Source organism: Pistacia vera, unplaced genomic scaffold (genome assembly GCF_008641045.1).
Source record: "Pistacia vera cultivar Batoury unplaced genomic scaffold, PisVer_v2 Contig531, whole genome shotgun sequence".
Lineage (NCBI taxonomy): Eukaryota > Viridiplantae > Streptophyta > Magnoliopsida > Sapindales > Anacardiaceae > Pistacia > Pistacia vera.
The window spans coordinates 539,180-558,935 of NW_022196370.1; the positions used below are offsets into that span (position 1 = coordinate 539,180).

Here is a 19,756-nt window from a genome sequence, read left to right on the forward strand (position 1 = left end):
TTATGTCTAAAAAATCAAGGCTGATGTAAACCTACATCAGCTAGCTCCAATCAGAGTTCAGGAAGGCTTTGCGCCATCCAGAGGTTGCCACGTCACCCCAAGACAAAGAGAATATAGCTGTCACCAACTTGACAGATTTAGGTTTTGTCTATAAGTGAATGGGAGCCGCAAACTTGTCCAAGCCTCGAGTAACTTAAGGATATATCCTAAATTATCGGCTAATGGGAGGCAAGGAAGGACTTGCATCACACCTACCCACTTGCAAATTTATAATCATTACCTTGAATTCCTCTACTATAAATAAAGCACTCCCCTTCTCATTTTTGGGGATTCTGATACAAAAAACTCATACTTTGATTGTAATCTATATCTTCAGAGCAAAGATAACCTGCGAGAACGAGACTAACTTGATATTCTATCTAAATAATCAGTCATTGTACATTTGCTTACTGTTTGCTATTTGCGATCTCTTGTAATCTCTCATATATAAAAGAATAGTGGACGTAGGACTTGTGTTAAGCATCCAAACCAATTTAAAAATCATCTTTTATTAATTGTTCAATCTTTGCATCATATTATCATATTTATTCACGTATAATTTCTAAGAACTACTTAACACTTTGCACGTGCGAGTCGTTAGTATCAAAATCAAGCACCAACACGGTCCAATGCGAATCCCAATATCTAAAACATACAACACTTTTTAACTTTTATTAGTTGTTGTCAATATGGTTATCAAATTTTCAGAATTAGGAACTCAATGAAGTCTTAGTTTAGTAACAAAGCTTGTATCATTCACCAAGTTAAAAAAAAGTATACGGACTATCTTGCATTAAAACATGGAATACCAGAAAAGTTCAGTTAACATGTGCAGAGTGACATTGATACAGCGAACCCGGGATGAAATCAGGTTAAGAACTTAAGACATCAGATTTTCTTTATTGCACATAACCATAACCAAAGGAGACACAATGCACAGCAAAATTTCACATGAAAATGTTGTTTCTTGAATTTTGTTCACCTCAACCAAACATCTGATTAGTAATTGTTCTAGTTTGGCCTACTGATAGATTCTGTGTGTTCGAGAGCTCGAAATATGGTGACTTTTAGAGCAACATCCTTTGTCCTAATCAGTTCAAAGACACATACATCACCTTCTTCCAAATTATTATCCCTTACATATATAGACCAACCCTTGTACAAATCAACTCTACGATCCTTAGAACGAGATTGGACAAGCCACTGGCGGTTGCAATCTGAATCCAGAAGTGTGATATGTCCTCTGAAACCATTTAGATACTTTCGAGCAAATGTGGCTGGAACATGCTGCAAAAACAAAAATATTTTCTCTTATTAAAACACAGAATACTAAACTGAACTGAAAATTTGTGTTTTTAAGGAATTCAGATCAAAAGCCTCACCAAATATACAAAACCTTTACGTGTGTTATATTGTCGCAAGGTAACCCTGAAAAAAGGATGATCAGACTTGAACAATTCAGCTGCACAAACTGTTTTCCACTTTTTTACAGTGGTTACAGCTCTCCAATTCTTCATAGATGCTTTCAAAGAAAGTTTTCTGTCATGCAACTCTGCTTCCACTTTTTGTTTGCCTAATGACTCATGTACACTTTCGACACATTAGAGATAATGAAACCAATGAGAATGCATATAAATAAGGTGCCTAAGTTCACAGAGCTTACAGGGGTCAGTTCTTTGTCCGGATCTAGTGAGTTGTCCTCCTGTTACACCACCGAAATGCAAATCAACTTCATCTACAGCAGTCAGCTCACTATAATTGAGCTGTGTTCCTACATCTCGAGTAGAGTGAGACGTTGCTTCCAAATGACACACTTTTTCTACTGGATGCAAGTTCTCTGAACTAATCCCAAATTTAGAGTTGTTATTCCAGCTGTAGCATATGCTTTCATAAAAAGCCTTGTTTATTGAAGAACTAGGAGTTGGGCACGAAGGGCTTGAAGCCAATATTTCAACAGAGTTGATATCTTCTATATGTTCCTCAAGGGGACATTGCTTGACATGACTAGGTTCTTCCAAGCGACTACAAGTGTCCAATGGATACTTTATCTCAGAAGTTGCTAAATCAAATATATGCACATTGAAATTCGAATTCCTTTGATATTTGAAGACCAAAAGATATCCAACATGAACGGGGCAATCTTCTATGAATTCATGCCAACCGTTATCAAACCACAACTTGTGATTATCTTTTCTTAATTCTACTAACCAGGCACGACCGCTGGGAATTGTGAGTTTTCCGATAGAAGAAAGTTCATCTCCAAATTTCTGAATGAGCCTATCAGGAATCCTCTGCCAGTGAAGTGAAAAAAAAAAAAAAAAATCAATTAATGAATCTCCATGAAATCAATTTATCATGAACAATCTCAATATCTAGTTCGAAGATGAATTTGCAACAAAAGATTATGTAGAATGAGATAGCCATCCTAATAATGTGACAAACTGAAAAACAGTAAAGCAACATTTGATGAAGTGCAAAATATTACAACCATGACAATGCATGGAAAAGTTATTTCCCGAATAGCAAATGTGACCATTGTTGAGGTGAAATTAGGAATTACAAAGGTTTCTTGTAAATTAGCTGTGTAGTTTCCAGGACAAAGGAAACATTGTGTCACGAAATTGATAAACTGCAGGCCCTGTGCAATCTTCATATCTTCAACCATATTCTGGGATTTTAAAGAACCAGATTTCAGAAGACCAGCAAAACTGCAGGCCAATTTCAAATTATTCCGGATACCATTTAAGATTTCCAACGCAAGGTAGAACAATATAATCCCATATAAACATCAAGGCCAAAATGAAAAATGTACAGAAAAGGAAAGACAATCTTATAAGGACAAATTAAAAGAAAGAAATGAAGAACGTAAAGAACAGAGAAAAGCATCATTGAAGGCAAAAGATAAAGAAAGAAAATAAAAGGGTGCCCTAAAATTGGAGTAAAAATATTTTGCAGGGGCCTCATTTGGAGTTTGGGTTCAAGGAATTTTTTGTGACATAATGAAATAAATTATTGGAAGAGAGAAGTCGGACCTAAAAGGATATAAAGTATATTAGCTACATAAAAAAGATCACTTAATCCAAAGCTCAAGCTGAAGGCCTTTAAAGTTTAAGAAGTATAGTGAAAACACAAATTAAGGTTCAACCAAATGGACATTCTCAATCTTCTAAGATTACCCAGAAAAAGTTCCAAGTTTCAAGTCCTTTAAACTTCAAGAAATAAAGTGCATGCTCAAAGCCATTTTTGTACAAAAAAAAAGCATAGACCCCCTAAAACTTGTTTTTTTTTTTTTTTTTTTTTTTACTCAATTTTCTCAGCAACCAAACAAAATAGAAAGAGTTAATGAATGAGTAGAAACAAGAAAGTGAAAAACTTACAAGCTTCCTGTCCTGGATAATGGAGGCCACAATTAACTTGTGAAATATGCAAGACTTTTTGTCCTGCAAATATGGCTCCATGGAATGTGACAATATTTTAGTTACCCTGGAAGTTGTTTGCTCACCATCATCAAGAACCATTTTCGATGATTACTATGCAGGAAAACTCTGGGGCAGGTTACTTTGGTACAAATACTCTCTGATAATTGAGAGTTCCTAGGCTCATTATGAGTTCTTTTTGGTGACCAATAGTAAAAAATCAGTAAAAATGTGTTTTGAAACTAGAAAATATTTAGCAATCACTTTTAAAATGAAATGCTTGTAGTTGGTAGTTAAAAGTTAATCTTACATTTGAAACATTATTCTGTGAAGTGAAAATAAGAATTTATAAGGTTAAGTTTATCATGTTTAAAATTTGAAAGAATATTTGGATATGTTTCAGTTTTACATTATGTTTTTCGCAATATCTGGATAACAAATTTCATCATAATCCTGAAACCATGTTTTTCCTTATTTTACAATTATACAAATTAAAAATCCTAATCTGATCTCCATTCAATCTCTATGAACATTAGGGGTGTTAAAAAAAATGCAGAAATCAAACCGAACCGATAACCGAACGGTTTCGGTTCAAAGAAATACAAAAACCGATTTTTCAGTTCAACTTCCGGTTTACGAGAATATAGGAACCGATTAATTATAAACCAATTTATTATAAATAAATTAAATAAAATATTAAATATTAAATACTAGTTAACCAGCTTTTACTAATTCGTTAACCGAAAAACCGGTTTTCCCCTTAACCAATTCGGTTTCTGTTCAGAAAAATTCCTGAACCAAAAAACTGGTTCGATTCACAAATTCAGTTAACCGTTTTGAACACCCCTCATGAACATTTGTAATTGTGTATTTCACTTCCATCTGTCCTGCACAACATAAATGAGGTTTCATTACTTCTGAGTTCTGTGCCCTGATAGTCTTAGCAGATTTGGTAATGGATAATTTTACCCTGGAAGTACATTCATATATTTCAGTCTTCAATCCTCCAAGGATTTAATGTTTGGACAAAGCTACATGTTCCACACACAAAAAATTTACATCAAACTTGATCAACAAACAGAGCTTTCAGATTCGTGCATACTGTAAAACAACATCATTGTCGCGAGCATGCAGGCCAATGACCCCTTCATGAAACTAGATAGAACACAAGTGATAAATGGAAACTTCAAACTTGACAAGATATGAATCATACTGGGATTAAGATCCTTTGTTCCAGTCCAGCTGATTGTCAACTTAATTGAACAGTCTATATACAAACACAAATGGAGCCAAGAAAACTTTTGTATAGAAATCCCTAGACTAGTAAAAGTTCCAGTAAGTTGTACACACAAATTTATGGACACATTAAGACGGATCAGAAACATATCACTTGAAAAAGACAGGTTACTTGACAGGGCTTCAAAACAAGGACAGAAACATCCACTGTCAAAAGGGGTTCAATTCAGAGAAACTTATTGTGGCAGTCGATTCACATATCCTGTACTTTCCATGATGCGAAATACAGTTACTTTCAGCACAAAATCCCTCACCCTAAGCACCTCAAAGATACAAACATCTCCTTCCCCCAAATTATTCTCCAAGGTAAATTCATACCAACCTTGACTGAACTTAGCTCTGCCTCCTTTATATAGACATCGAACAGGCCACTGCTTCCCATCGGACATCTGTAACTTAATGAATCCTGAAATCCCGTTTAGATGTTTTTCAGCAAAGCAGGACGGCAGATACTGCACAAGCAAGAAAGTAATCACAATTTAAGAAATATTATGATGTGCAATTGGAAAGACATGTATAGCATGTGAAATTTAATAGCCGACCATAATACACCCCCTATATAAGTAAGACGGTCGCAGGACGACCCTGCAGAAAGGATTGGTTGGCTCAAAAGATTTGGCAGCATTTATTGCCCTTTCTCTTTCTTCAGCTGTAGCTGTTCTCTTTCTTGCCGAAGCACTTTCATAAAATCTAAAGCGCATTTCTCCTTCATGTTCATATTGAACCGATGAATCCTGATTATCTGCACTTTGATGGTTCTGATGAGAAATTTGAATCATTATGACACAACACCATTACACAAAAATCTATGTTGAAAGATCTTACTAGGATCGATCTTCCGCTTTTTTCTCCCAGCTTTTTTAAGCCTTTCTAATTCTCCATCTGGCGAATACAATGTCACTGCATTTAAATAAATTTCTTAAGATCAACAGTATTAAACAGAATACTTAAATCACTCATAAACTTATTTTCAGCTTACGAAATGCCAGAACCTTTTGATCTATGTAGGTTTGCTTCACCAGCATAATGTATGCTGTTATTGTATTTGGAACTAGTGAGCAAATTCTGAAGTGCCGGTGGATTGAAAGTTTTGTTCAGTGTTGAATGATCTACAAATTCCAAGTCATCATCTTCCATTTCTTCAAATATACGGTATTGTTTGCTATGATAGAGCACTTCGGTTCTACTGTAAGGATTTGAATGATAATTAATCTCAGAAGAAGGCAAATTATATATGTGAACGTTGAATGATGAATGCCCTTCATATCTGAAGACCAAAAAGTACCCAATACGGATAGCATAACGATCCATAAATTCTTGCCAGCCATCATTAAACCAAATTTTGTTGTCAACTCTTTTTAATCCTACACGCGAAACATTACCATTAGGAACCATAAGAGTAGCAGCTACGGAAAGCTCATCTTTGAACTTCTTGACAAAGTTTTCTGGAATCCTCTGCAGGTACCCAAATAAAGTTAGACTGTATTTATCTCGAAGTATCATAATCAGGGAATGACATGCCCATGATATAAATTGCAGATGAAGATTCATATATTGTGATGAAAATACTGGTCTGAGATATCAATTGGATATTTTCACGACATATATGTCCATCCTGTTACTTAATTTTTAGAAATACATATGCAAACTTGAAGCAGGTAGGTTATCACAAGCAAATACAATTTTTTCTTATAATACCTAAAAATGTCTTGACCTTTCCTACGTGTTTACCAAGTTGGGTCTACTTTTAGACCCTTGGTAGAATTACCCAAGTTAGCATTCTACCAAGTAAGTGACCTCAAGAGGATTTAAACAGTTGAACTCATGGTTGAAACTAACTATTAGAAACGATACTTCCATGGTAAAATGAGAGGATCAACAAATTCAGATCTATGGACCATTTCTGCAAATATAAATAATAAGCTTTTTAGGGAAAAATTTGCCGAGATAGATTTTCTCTAATATGCAAAGGGGACAAAAAAAACAAAAAAACAAAAACAAAAGAGCATAAAGATTCATTACTACATAGTTATCTTAAATTCACTTTCCACATTTTCCGGAACAATCCCAGTGCAGATTATGATCAAGGTGCTTAAGAACTCAACATCCAAAAGACCTTTAAAGTTCTTTTCTTCCTCATTTCCCAGTTTCTCCACTAATCAATCTGATTTCTCACTCCTTATCAAACTCATATAGACCTATTAAAACTAAAAACAAAAAACAAAAAAAAAAAAAACTTAAAAATACCCTCTTCTCCTTTACCCACTTTATCAGCCAACCAAACAAACTGCTGGTTCTTACCAAACCCATCCCTTACAAAAGCAAGCTATCAAATTGTTCAATTAACTCTCTACATTTCCTCCATGTTTATTCTAGTCTTTAGGTTCTTAAAACTATACAATCAACCACCCCTTACACAACCATCTTAACAAGCTTAATTTAATTACTCTTAAAACCCAAAAAACAAACTTCTGGATTCTTCCAGAATCTCATAAACGTTTTCTCTACTCAATCTCCCCAACTAATAAAAGTTCTAATTTTTACTTGATCAATTTCTTATCTGGGTTAAAAGCTTTCAACTTTACCTCAAAGACATATATATTAAGCTCCAAAATGAAATCAACCAAACAAAACAAAACTTACCTAGAAACAAAAAAACACACAAAAGACCAGAATTCAATTACCCTTTAATATTCTTTAGCCAAATTTTCTCAAAATAACAAGATTAAACAAGCAAACAAACAAGAAACATGGTTTACCAGCTTCCTGTCTCTAATGGTGGAGGAGAGAATAAGCTTGTGAAAAGAAGGGCGTGGCATTTGTGAAAACAATCAGAAGAAGATATGACGTTTAAGTATATGAGTTTTCAGATCTAATTCTTCTTCTCCTCTTCTTCTTCTTCCTCAGTCTCTCTTTGTTGTCTTCTCCTTCATTTTCAAGTCAAACTGTGTGCTTTTAAACCTTAAAAAACCCAACTTGACCTAAAAAGTTAATGCCAAACCAGTTCAACGCACTCGTCTGACTCACTCCCCACACCCTGAATCAACTCGGCTGGCAACTCGGATGCCCCACTCAGCCTCTCTTTTTTATCATTTTGCCCCACCACTCAGTGCTTTGTTATGCCTTTCCTCTAATCAAACTTTTTATTTATTTAATTTTGAGTAATTATTTATTTTTCAATTATATTTCTTAATTAATAAATTATTTGTTTTATTTCAACTACATTTACCTAATCTTCATTTCAACTATATTTTGTGAGGGTTTATTATTTATACTTATCGATTTACTTTGATAATGGTTAAGTTTTCCTTTGGGTGTGACTAACCAACCCTTTGATGGTTGAGTAGCTCGATAAGAACCGTTAGATGTATTACTCAAGAGCTCCTGAGTTTGAACTTCTCATCAGTTGTTAATAGAGATGATCACTAGAACTCTTATTCGACCGATAATTTTATAATCCCATAAAATTAATTAAGATATGCGTGAACTTGGTTAGACACCCTGATCATAAAAAAAAAATGATAAAATTTCTCAGTTGGAATTCACATCACAAATTGAAATCGAAATTAAAAATATTTTTGGATTAAAAATGAATTAAATTTATTTCTTTTTTTATTTAAGTATATAAATAAGTAATTGAAAATTGTCTTTTTTTTTCTTTTTTTAATTTCTTTTAAGGAAGAGACTTAAGAGAGAAGAGTTGAGGTGAGTCAAAAGAAGAGTAGAACGACTGAGTCAAAAGACATAAAGCATCAATTCTCAATTAGGGACTCTTTTATTCCATTTATTTGAGGACGAATCTATATGACACGTGTCCAATTGGGGTGATTGGAGGACCATGTTAATAAATAATGTTGATTTTATTTATTTATTTATTTTTTTTACATTTTAATTTTCATAACAAGTACTCCAAGACCAGCCGGCTATTTATAGGTAGGAAGTGGTTGAGAAGATTTATATAATAAAAATATTTTCAATTCATAAAATATTTTTCTATATCTGCTTTCTAATATTTTTGTTATGATAAATAATAAAATTTGTGTTAAAGTCAATAATTTGATTTTTTTCTAATTATAATTTTGAGAAACTATGTTATACCCATTATACATATTAATATTATTGCACTAAAGGTAAAATAATGATAATAATTTGAAAAGAAAGAAGTAGAATAATAATCAAGTAATTACCTTTGGATGATCAAGTGGTTCAATAAGGACTTTCAGGTGTATTACTCAAAATGCCATAAATTCGAATTTCTCTTTGATTGCTAATAGGAGTAGTCATTAGAGTTCTTATTCAATCGATATTTTCAGGGCCTCGAAGAATTAGTTGAGGTACTCATAAACTGGCTTGAACATTTCCCGTCATAAAAAAATAATAATATTAATAATAATCAAGTGAACAAGAAAAAAGTTCAAGCTGTCAGGATTTTGGTGATTAAAGTCTATAGATGATCTTGAAGATGGCTGCATGGCCTAGTGTCTTGAAGAATCATATTATAATTTATATTCATCTTTTTATTATGTGGCCTTTAATTTCTTCTTATATATATCATTTTTTGCATGTCATTTAAATTAAAGTCTAAAAGTAATAATGGACGGATAAAATAACTTAGAATCTTATTCGGTAACGATGTAGAACATGATTTATTATTAGTGTAAACAACATCTTCCCACCTGTGGCATAGCAAAATGGCAAGTTGATACCCTTTACTTCATTTATTCTAGATTCATACCCTTAAAGTAACACTGTTAATTTGGTGGTTATAGGATTGGCTTCTAGGCAGTAGCTGGGTGAGGACTTTAATCGAGCAGGTTATGGGCACTAAGTTGGGCTTCGATTTCTGGTGATTAGGGAGTCACCAATGGCCAAAAGACACATCACAACAATTAGCTGATGGCAGAGAAGTTGGTGGTGAAGTCTAGAGAGGTTACCCAAATGGATTGGAAAAAGCTTGAAAAGTAACTCAATCTCACAAGGTGGCAAGAATGGAGGTGGTCGGAGACTCAGAAACGGTGAGTGAAGTCGGCAAGTGAAGGTATGAGTTTTATAGAGGAGATTGTGGGGAGTCTAACAATGGTCTCAAAAGTGATTTTGGACTTCGAAATCGGCCAAAGAAAGCCAAAAACCGTTAGCTTGGATGCTACTAATGTGAGCATATCTCCTGCCAAAGAAAGCACTGATGCACTTTAGCATGCTAACGTGCGCCACGCTACAATGTATATAACCATTTTAGCAAACGGTGTTAATTTAAGGGTAAGAGTCTGAAATAAATGAAACCAGAGATATCAACTTGTCATTTCGCTAAATCTCGAGTGGGAACATATCGTTTACTCTTTATTATTATTATTATTATTGTTTGATGCAATAACACATTGAGATTTGTGGGGCTGGCTCTTTTAGAGTGCTTAAAATTTTCAGCTTCAAACATTTATTGCTTTTACCCCACCCTTGGGTAATTCAAGTGGTAGGACAATCGTTGAGATGTATAGTTAAGGTACATCATCTCAGGTTTGAATCCCTTGACTCCCAAAATTTAAGTGGGGGATTGTGGTGCTCCCAAAATTTAATTGGGGGTTATGACGGTGGGTTGCTACACTAGTCTTGATAATCCTATTTTTCATGGTGATTTTGTATTGAATTTCAATAGGATATGAGATACTTCTCATATAGTTTGGGTTATAATTGCTACATAACTAATTTTACTTTGCAAGCATAAATGATGATTTTGAGCATAAATGACGGTGTTAAGCATAAATTACATAACTTGAGATATTCAACTCGGAATGACCTGAATTTAGAAGCTATGAAAGGTTAAGAAGCAGAACTACAACTTTCATGTTTGGGTTTATTCCTTATTCTGACTGAAAGATGATGAAAACTTGACTTGAAGTTGTGAACAACTCGTTGCGAACTGAAGAAAAACGTCTTTGAACATGCATCAGTTTTTTTGCCATAACGTGAGCTCTAGACCCCATATTGGGATAATTCTTGAACGATTAGAAAGATAAGACACAGAGCTACAACTTTTGTGTTTTGATCGTGATCCATTTCAGCTTAGAAAATGGTTAAAAATTGAGCCAAAATATATGTTAGTGCATGAAAGACAAGTAGATTTGTTATCATGTATTTTTAATTTAAGTGTGGCTTTTTACCATAATACCCTCATGACTTTAATACCAAAAAGAGAGGTCCTTAGCCATAGGAGAGGAGGCTAGGGTTTTGAAAAAAAAAAAAAGACATCAAAGAGGAGGAGGAGATCAAAGGAAAGAGGCGAGCACATTCATTCGAGAGAAGTTGGCGCAATACTTTTCTAGAGATCAATTCTTCAAGATTTCAGTTTTTGTTTTCTCTTACTCTATTTTTATGCATCAGTTTGGAATTGTTATGATGATGAGTTCAAAACTGATGTTGATTGTTATCACTTTGATTATGGAGTAGATTGTTATTGTTAAGGGGTAGATTCTACCAAACCATGTTGACTTGATTTTCAATTTTATTAAAGCATTCAGGAATTTATTGTTCTACAAGAATATGTGTGATTTGCTTAATGCTTTTGGATATGATGTTTCTTTAATTATTTAAGGCTCTTATTGAATGATGAACCAAGCGGTGAAGTTTGATTAGAAATCTTTTGATTAGGGTTTCATTGTGTTCAATTGTTTTTTTGATGTGATGATAAACCGGGCGGTGAAATCACTTTAGGTCATTAAAATAGCCTAGATCATAGATTGAGTAGGATACTTGGGAGTCTTATGAGGTTTATGTGGTCAGTTTAGGTTTTAAGCGGGAGCAGAACCTACGTTAATGAATTTCACAATTGTGTTAAATTGAGGGATTTAGCCATTTTTAGGTCAATAAATTTCTTGAATCTAATTTTTATAGCATGTCTGTCAACATTGGTTTAGGCAGAATCGAAACCCTTAACATTTTTATCATATAAAGATATTTGTCTTTGTTATTTAATTGTTTTAATTTCTAGCAATTCTTGTTTTTATTTTAAATTCACATCATCAATTTCATTATCTCAAATAACAATTAAGATTAGTCAATTTATTTGTTTGTTTAGCATTTAATCCTCGTGGGATTCGACACTTTTTTTTCATCACTCTATTACTTGTTGATTAGTGCACTTGCTAACGTACGAAATAGTCATAACAAGTCTCTATCGAGGATTAGTGGAGTTGAGGGTCAAAACGGAGTTTTTATCAATAATTAGTCGAGATGTATGTAAGTTGACCTAGACACCTTAGATTAAAAAAAAAATTAGTGCTTTTACNAGTATTTTTTTTTTCACATTTTAATTTTCATAACAAGTACTCCAAGACCAGCCAGCTATTTATAGGTAGGAAGTGGTTGAGAAGATTTATATAATAAAAATATTTTCAATTCATAAAATATTTTTCTATATCTGTTTTCTAATATTTTTGTTATGATAAGTAATAAAATTTGTGTTAAAGTCAATAATTTGATATTTTTCTAATTATAATTTTGAGAAACTATGTTACCCATTACACATATTAATATTATTGCACTAAAAGTAAAATAATGATAATATTTTGAAAAGAAAGAAGGAGAATAATAATCAAATAACTACATTTAGATGATCGAGTGGTTCAATAAAGACTTTTAGATGTATTACTCAAAAGGTTATGAGTTTGAATCTCTCCTTGGTTGCTAATAGGGGTAGCTATTAGAGTTTTTACTCGATCGATATTTCCAAGGTCTCAAAGGATTAGTTGAGATGCTTGTAAACTGGTCTGAACACTTCCGGTAAAAAAAAAATAATAATAATAATAATCAAGTGAACAAGAAAAAAATTCAAGCTGTCAGGATTTTGGTGATTAAAGTCTAAAGATGATCTTGAAGATGGCTGCATGGCCTAGTGTCTTGAAGAATCATATTATAATTTATATTCATCTTTTTATCATGTGACCTTTAATTTCTTCTTATATATATCATTTTTTGCATGTCATTTAAATTAAAGTCTAAAAATGATAATGCACTTATAAAAGAACTTAGAATCTTATTCGGTAACGATGTAGAACATGATTTATTATTAGTGTAAACAACATCTTCCCACCCGAGGCATAGCAAAATGGCAAGTTGATACCCCTGACTTCATTTATTCTAGATTCCTACCCTTAAAGTAACACTGTTAATTTGGTGGTGATGGGGTTGGCTTCTAGGCAATAGCTGGGTGAGGACTTTAATCGAGCAGGTTATGGACACTAAGTTGGGCTTCGATTTCTGGTGATTGGGGAGTCACAAATGGCTAAAAGACACATCACAACAATTAGCTGACGGCAGAGAAGTTGGTGCCCAAATCAATTGGAAAAAGCTTGAGAAGTAACTCAATCTCACAAGGTGGCAAGAATGGAGGTGGTTGGAGACTCAAAAACAGTGAGTGAGGTCGGCAAGTGAAGGTATGGATTTTATAGAGGAGGTTATGGGGAGTCCAATAATGGTCTCAGAAGTGATTTTGGACTTTAGAATCGGCTGAAGAAAGCCAAAAACCGTCAGCTTAGATGCTACTAACGTGAGCCTATCTCCTACCAAAGAAAGCACCAATGCACTTTATCGTGCTAACATGCGCCACACTACAATGTATATGACCATTTTAGCAAACGGTGTTACTTTAAGGGTAAGAGTCTGGAATAAATGAAACCAGAGGTATCAACTTACCATTTCACTAAATCTCGAGTGGGAACATATCGTTTACTCTTTATTATTATTATTATTGTTTGATGCAATAACACATTGAGGTTTGTGGGCTTGGCTCTTTTAGAGTGCTTAAAATTTTCAGCTTCAAGCATTTATTGCTTTTACCCAAAGGTTGGGTAGTTCAAGTGGTAGGACAAGCGTTGAGATGTATAGTTAAGGTGCATCATCTCAGGTTCGAATCCCCTGGCTCCCAAAATTTAAGTGGGGGATTGTGGCGCTCCCAAAATTTAATTAGGGGTCATGACAGTGGATTGCTGCACTAGTCTCTATCGAGGATTAGTCGAGTTGAGGGTCAAACAGAGTCTTTATCGATAATTAGTCTAGATGTATGTAAGTTGACTTAGACACTTTAGATTAAAAAAAAAAAAAAAAAAAAAAAAAAAGTTAGTGCTTTTACCACTTTTAACATTTGAAAGTATTTAAAAACGTTTTATTTCTAAAAATTTTCAATTGATAATATATTATTATCTTCTAAAAACAAAAGTGATTTTAAAATTTAAAACAAACAAACACCCGAATACATTATTTGTAAAGTTGATTATTTATAAAGGTAGACCCATAAGTGATTATGGAACAAACTACCGCAATCTCAAACTAAGACTTAAATAATATGTTTGGTTTGGAAATGATTGCATATACTAAAAAAATAGGCTATGGTTATTAGTCATTGAAAAAAGACCATTAATGTGATTGTCAAACCCAGAAAACCCATCTCCAAGAATTCATCAAATTAAATGAAGTATAAATGTTAATAATAAATGGGTTTATCAAATGCCACCATAATTTTGGTAGGAAAACTTGAACCCTCAATCTCAATTTCAGGAAATTAACAATGTTACCTTAAACTCAAATGACATTTATTTCAATTAAATGTAATAGTTGATGAAGTTAAAAAGGTATTTTGATTAAACGCGAACATTTTAATTTGGTCAATCGATTGGAAATTTTAGCCAAATAGTTCATCGTTTTGATATTGTTACCATTCTTGAATGTTAAAGTGGTTAGTTATTTGACTAAAACCACAAACCCATTTATTAAAAATATGTTTTTTTACCACTTGTAAAGTTATATTTGGCAATATTGTTCCGGTAATTGTCTCTCTCGTGACTCAAATGTATAGTTAACCTTAATAGCTAAAGAGTTTGTCATCCAACGAACAGAGAGAGGTGAAAAATAACGTGAGTAGTAGTTAATCGTATCTTGAATTTGGCCTCAAATGGTAGATGGGCCATTCATAATTTAATAGTAGAAAAACCAAGAAAGATAATTTCCATCAAATCCCATTATTGCCATTCATATATAACATTATTGGAGGCTTGGAGCACTAGGCTGAAACCATATTTACAGCCTGGAATCATGCACAGAAAACAACCTAAGTAATAGTGAGACCTCCCTCTAGCTTGTTTGATAACTCCTGTATCTTGAAATGAGAGATTTGGATGTTCTCAACGCTAAGCTTCTTGAAATTACTGAGCTTTCTAGTTGTGAAAAACTTTCCCCAATTGTATGCTCTATACTTGGCAGGATTCAGCTCATTTGTCAGCTCATCCAAGGGCTTCACAACGGTGTAATGTGCAGGGATCAAGAAATATGGAATCGAAAACCTTTCCCTCTCTGAGTTCGCCATTACCCTGTGCTCCACGCTCTCATAAGCTTCATTGCTCCACACCTGCACAAGCACATTGTCAGATTACATAATTCAACAAAGCGTATTTACATTTAATCTATGTTTGAGTTGACTAGAAGTTGCAACCTGAATTATGTCACCAACGTTTATGATATAAGCATCCGGGGTGGGCTTGACACGAATCCACTCGCCGTCTGATTTTCTCTTCACTTCAAGTCCTCCAACATTATCTTGAGCGAGGATTGTTAAGGCCCCGGCGTCCGTGTGTCGACCAAGGCCAAGAGCGAGGTTAGGGGCGGGGCAAGGCGGGTAGTGATTGAGTCTAATGAAGGAAGTTTGATCTTTGAAGAAGCCCTGGAATCTATTTCCAGGCAACCCCAGACTCAAAGCAATCAGAGTCATCAACTTGAAAGCTAGCTTCTCCATCTCTTTAGCATATTCTTCACATGCCTCCCTGGCGAAACAACATCATTAGATCAGATAAATGAAGTAAAACTCGCTCCTAAAACCTAGTTTAAAGGAAGAGGGTGTCCAGCCACTGTCAGCAACTTGAGAGACATGGAACAAGGCTGAGATCCAAACCCATTACCGCCTGCAAATGCGTGACTCACTTCTGAAAACTAGTTGGAAGCAGGTAAGTGTCCAACCATAACCAAGCAACTTGAATAGATGAGACAAAATCAACTTCAAAAAAAATATATATATATTTCACAAATTTGCAGATAAATATTACCTTAATTCGGGAGGATACTCAGGCCACTGATTATGCCACTCATCTATTTCTTCATCATCAGGGTCAAGCGAAGCTGGGATGAAGGTTGGATCCTGTACAGTTAAATCAAACACTTCTTTCCAATCTCTTACATTCTTAGTATGCTCAGTATCATAGTACCCCAACACCTTCTCCTCATCTCTCCGAACTTTCCTCTTCTCCTCCAAGGGCTGAGCGAAAAATTTCCTGGCTGCTTCCTCTATTCTCTGGCGCTTTTCCAGGGGCACTCCATGGTTGATCACCTGGAAGAAACCCCACTTCTTGCATGCATCACCTATCTCCGCAACAAGAGCATCGTCATTAATGGTGTCGTCAGGAGAGTTCAACACTGAGAGATCAATCAAGGGTATGCCTTGAGCTTCAATAACTGAGAGTTTAGGCCTGTGTTCAGGGGCTTGAATGAAAGCTGGATCAACTTCTCCCATGGCGATTGATTAGTGGCTTGTGACTAGTGATAGTGATAAATGATCCTTATTTATACCCTTATTTATTTGTTGTGTGAGAATGGGAATGAACCTGGTCGTTATTGGGGCAGGTGATAGTGGCCAAATTTTATTTTGGAAAGTTAGGAGCAGACACTTACTGTTTACCCTGATTACAAAGAAACAATTGAAAGGTGTTGTTGCCTTTACATAACATGCGGCCGGGCTTCTATTCACTATTGAAGATCAAGTGCTTAAGTGACGTATGCGCTTGCATAATTGCAGTAGTAAAAATAAAGAATAATCAGAACAGTTGTTTAATTTTGACAAAATATGTTGATGAGTGATTATGGCACCAAGACTCGCACGTACAAAGTGCTAAACTATTTTCAGAAATTACACATGAATGATTATGATCAGATACAAAAACTGAACAATAAATGAGAGATATGATTTTTAAAGTGGTTCGGATGCCTAAAGTGAATCCTACGTCCACTGTTTATCTTTACTCTGAAAATAAAGATTACAATCAGAGAGCGGGTTCAGTATCAGAATCCCGAAAATGAGAGGGCGAATCCTCTATTTATAGTAGATGAATTCAAGGTAATGATTACAAATCTGCAAGTAGGTAGGTGTCGTGCAAGTCTTTCCTTGCCTCCCATTGGCTGATAACTTAGGAAATATCCTCAAATTATCTAGGGCTTGGACAGGTGTGCGGCCCTCAATCACTTATAGACAAAACCTGAATCTGTCAAGTTGATGACAGCCATATTCCTTCTGTCATGGAGTGACATGACAGCTCTTGGGTGGCACAAAGTCTTCTTGAATTTTGATTGGTGCTTGTTGATGTAGGCTAACACCAGCCTTGATTTTTTAGGCATAACAGAAGCTCCCCAGTTCTTAAGGTTCAAAGATTGAATCTTGAAAATTTATGATTATGCCACAACCTGATTTGTCTCGAGCCATACTGTTACAAACGACATGAGGCTGATAGTTTGGCTCGACCAGTGAACTGAGTGTAGATCGTGACATGGGTCTTTGAGAACTACACAAGCAACCTAACGTGATCGTTTCACAAAGGTCCAGCGACCTGATCCAGATCATGATCAGTGCTATGAAAATGTGTTTCGTGTGCTACCGGTCATTCACGACTTGAAACACTTAGAAAATTTGTTGTCAAAAATTAAGAATCATTTTGCTTGGTGTTCGAATTTGACATGTGGAAAAGATGTCTTATTCGAACGACCTCCTCAGATGTTATTCATTGCGCTTGACAATTGTCTTGGTCAATAAAATAAGCTTTATCTAACAGACGTGTCTCTGCATAATAAGTGTAAGTCATGAGCATTAAATGCAGGTCATGCTGAAATGACATTCCCTTTTGAAGCATTAAATGAGGATGAGGGCGCATTTAATGTGGAAGAGATAATCACGTCGGCGTTTGACAATTTCAATAAAGAGAAATGCTTATTGATCTTCAAGAAGGGTAAAGGTTACTCTTCACGCAGATTAATGACACGTGGTCATAATCAATGGTTGGAAATGTGTTCCTGCCCAAACGTAACTTATAAAAGAAACTAAGCGTCGTCTTCCACCCTATAAAACCCAAAGCCCATTCCGAGTTTTTCCACAAAACTCAAACTTTTAGAGAGAAGAACAACATTTTTGCACTCAAGAGATTAGTTCATCCTCTTCCTAGTTGATGCGCACTCAATGCTACAACATGACATCTGTTCCTAGCAATCAAGAGGTAAAGAAATTTCTTCTCTTTTTCTCTTTTCATTCCTGTCAAAAACTTAGTTTTTACAGTAATGAGGGGTGTGAGCCTCTAGTAGGCTTAGATGATGAACATTCTTGGGTAGTGTTTGAAAAGAAACACTTTTAAGAGTCGAAACCTAGGGCATAAATCTTTAGAAAAACCTCCTTAAGAGTTTTTAGGGTTTTAGCGGTTACGGAAGAGAAACCAAGGTTATTTTACTGTTTTGAGTCGCCGTACAAGGTAACTTATGCAGAGTTTGAGTCACACCTACATGTCGCCCCTTTACAGACTCTAAGAGTGATGGACGTCCCTAAAGCGAAAATAGCCGGAAAAGGAAGTTCACAACCACCGGGCACCTCAACGGGTCCCGAAAAGGTGATATGATCGACAATTTCGAAGGATGAAATTCAAAAAGCAATTGACCAATATGCAATCAATGTAAACATGTTCCAACACAGGTCACACACTTCTCAAGATCCTCCCGAGGGATTGGTCACGATCTCGGAAGCGGTCTTCAAATGTAGAGTGAGGATACCCCTTCACCCCTACATCAGGTTGATTCTCAACCATTTCAAGATCGCGCCATTCCAGTTGACGCCAAATGCATATATGATAGCGGTCGCTATGTATATCGCATTTAGCGAACACAATCTCAGCAAGCCAATAGAAGAGGAACTTGGCTGCGCCTATTACTTCAAGAAGAGTAAAGATAAAGATTCGTACTGCCTTTCCAAGTGATCAATGATTGAGGGAGGCATATTTGGTTACCACATCAATGTTGGGGCTTATGAAACAAAGTATTTTTTCTTTGAGTATGATGGAGTTTGTAATTTTAAAGAGCCGAGTAAGTTTTCCTTCTAATTCCCAAATCACTCATCTTTTAACTTTGACTATTCTTTAATAAATTAGGCTAACGAACGCTTTGCTTTCTTGTAGGAAACAAAATGATCAGACTATCAGCACTAGTTGATCGTAGCCTCATTGAAGCATTTGGTCGATTGCCCGACCAGAGTCACGACGCAAGGCTGCTTGTGACTACTGCTTACCTTTGGAAGTACAGGTTTTTCACCCCTGACACATCTTTAGAAGGTCCAACTTGTAAGTATTTCTTACACAGAAAAACTTTAAGTCTTTATTAACAAAAGAAGACTATTTTTTTTTTGGCTGACGCATCTTTATGCCATACAACAACTATGCCACCGAAGGCCACGAAGACGACGAAGAAGCTTGGGGGGTTCGCATTCCCTAGGATTAATCTAACTGAACCAACTAGAGCGACCTCCAGCGATATCCCTACAAAAGGGATACAAATTGGTGCCGAGAGGTAATAAACCGCCAAGTGAAGGGAAAAAGCCCCCCAGCCTACCACAGCTCGCCTGCCGAGGAAGAAAACCACGGGCCAAAAGTCAAAGAAGTGAAAGACAATACCTACCGAAGAGGAAACCGAATCTGAGCCAAAAGGTTTTGGGATACTACCAGATAAGCTACATCCCTATCAACTTTTCTCTGTCAGGACAACCTCGAGGGATGCTCCCAGACCCTTGATTGCTCTTGGGAGCTCTCAACGGAAAGAGGGAACGACCACGACCACTCAATGGAAAGCAGGAGAGCAACAGGCAGGCTAGTAACAGATTGAAGGGGTCCTTGCCGCGACAAGACTTGATCCGTCGGTGTTGGATCTTTTAAGGCAACTACCAAACC

The 19,756-nt window shown here is 35.5% G+C and overlaps 2 protein-coding genes across 2 annotated transcripts; both read right to left on the reverse strand.

Annotated features, from left to right (window-relative positions):
- Window positions 1-865: 865 nt before the first annotated feature.
- LOC116107318 (putative B3 domain-containing protein Os03g0621600) lies at window positions 866-7,674 on the reverse strand. The gene is made up of 9 exons (XM_031393598.1): window positions 7,511-7,674; window positions 5,744-6,206; window positions 5,577-5,651; window positions 5,294-5,493; window positions 4,938-5,203; window positions 3,417-3,558; window positions 1,703-2,330; window positions 1,422-1,630; window positions 866-1,326 (listed from the first exon to the last, which is right to left on the reverse strand). Exons 1-9 carry the CDS (start codon window positions 7,568-7,570, stop codon window positions 1,051-1,053), a joined length of 2,319 nt encoding a protein of 772 aa, XP_031249458.1. The 5' UTR covers window positions 7,571-7,674; the 3' UTR covers window positions 866-1,050.
- Window positions 7,675-14,733: 7,059 nt separating this feature from the next.
- On the reverse strand, window positions 14,734-16,317 carry LOC116107357 (probable 2-oxoglutarate-dependent dioxygenase At5g05600). Its single transcript, XM_031393642.1, has 3 exons — window positions 15,836-16,317; window positions 15,229-15,556; window positions 14,734-15,144 (listed from the first exon to the last, which is right to left on the reverse strand). The coding sequence occupies exons 1-3, from the start codon at window positions 16,297-16,299 to the stop codon at window positions 14,848-14,850; spliced, it is 1,089 nt and encodes a 362-aa protein (XP_031249502.1). The 5' UTR covers window positions 16,300-16,317; the 3' UTR covers window positions 14,734-14,847.
- Between the last annotated feature and the right edge of the window lie 3,439 nt (window positions 16,318-19,756).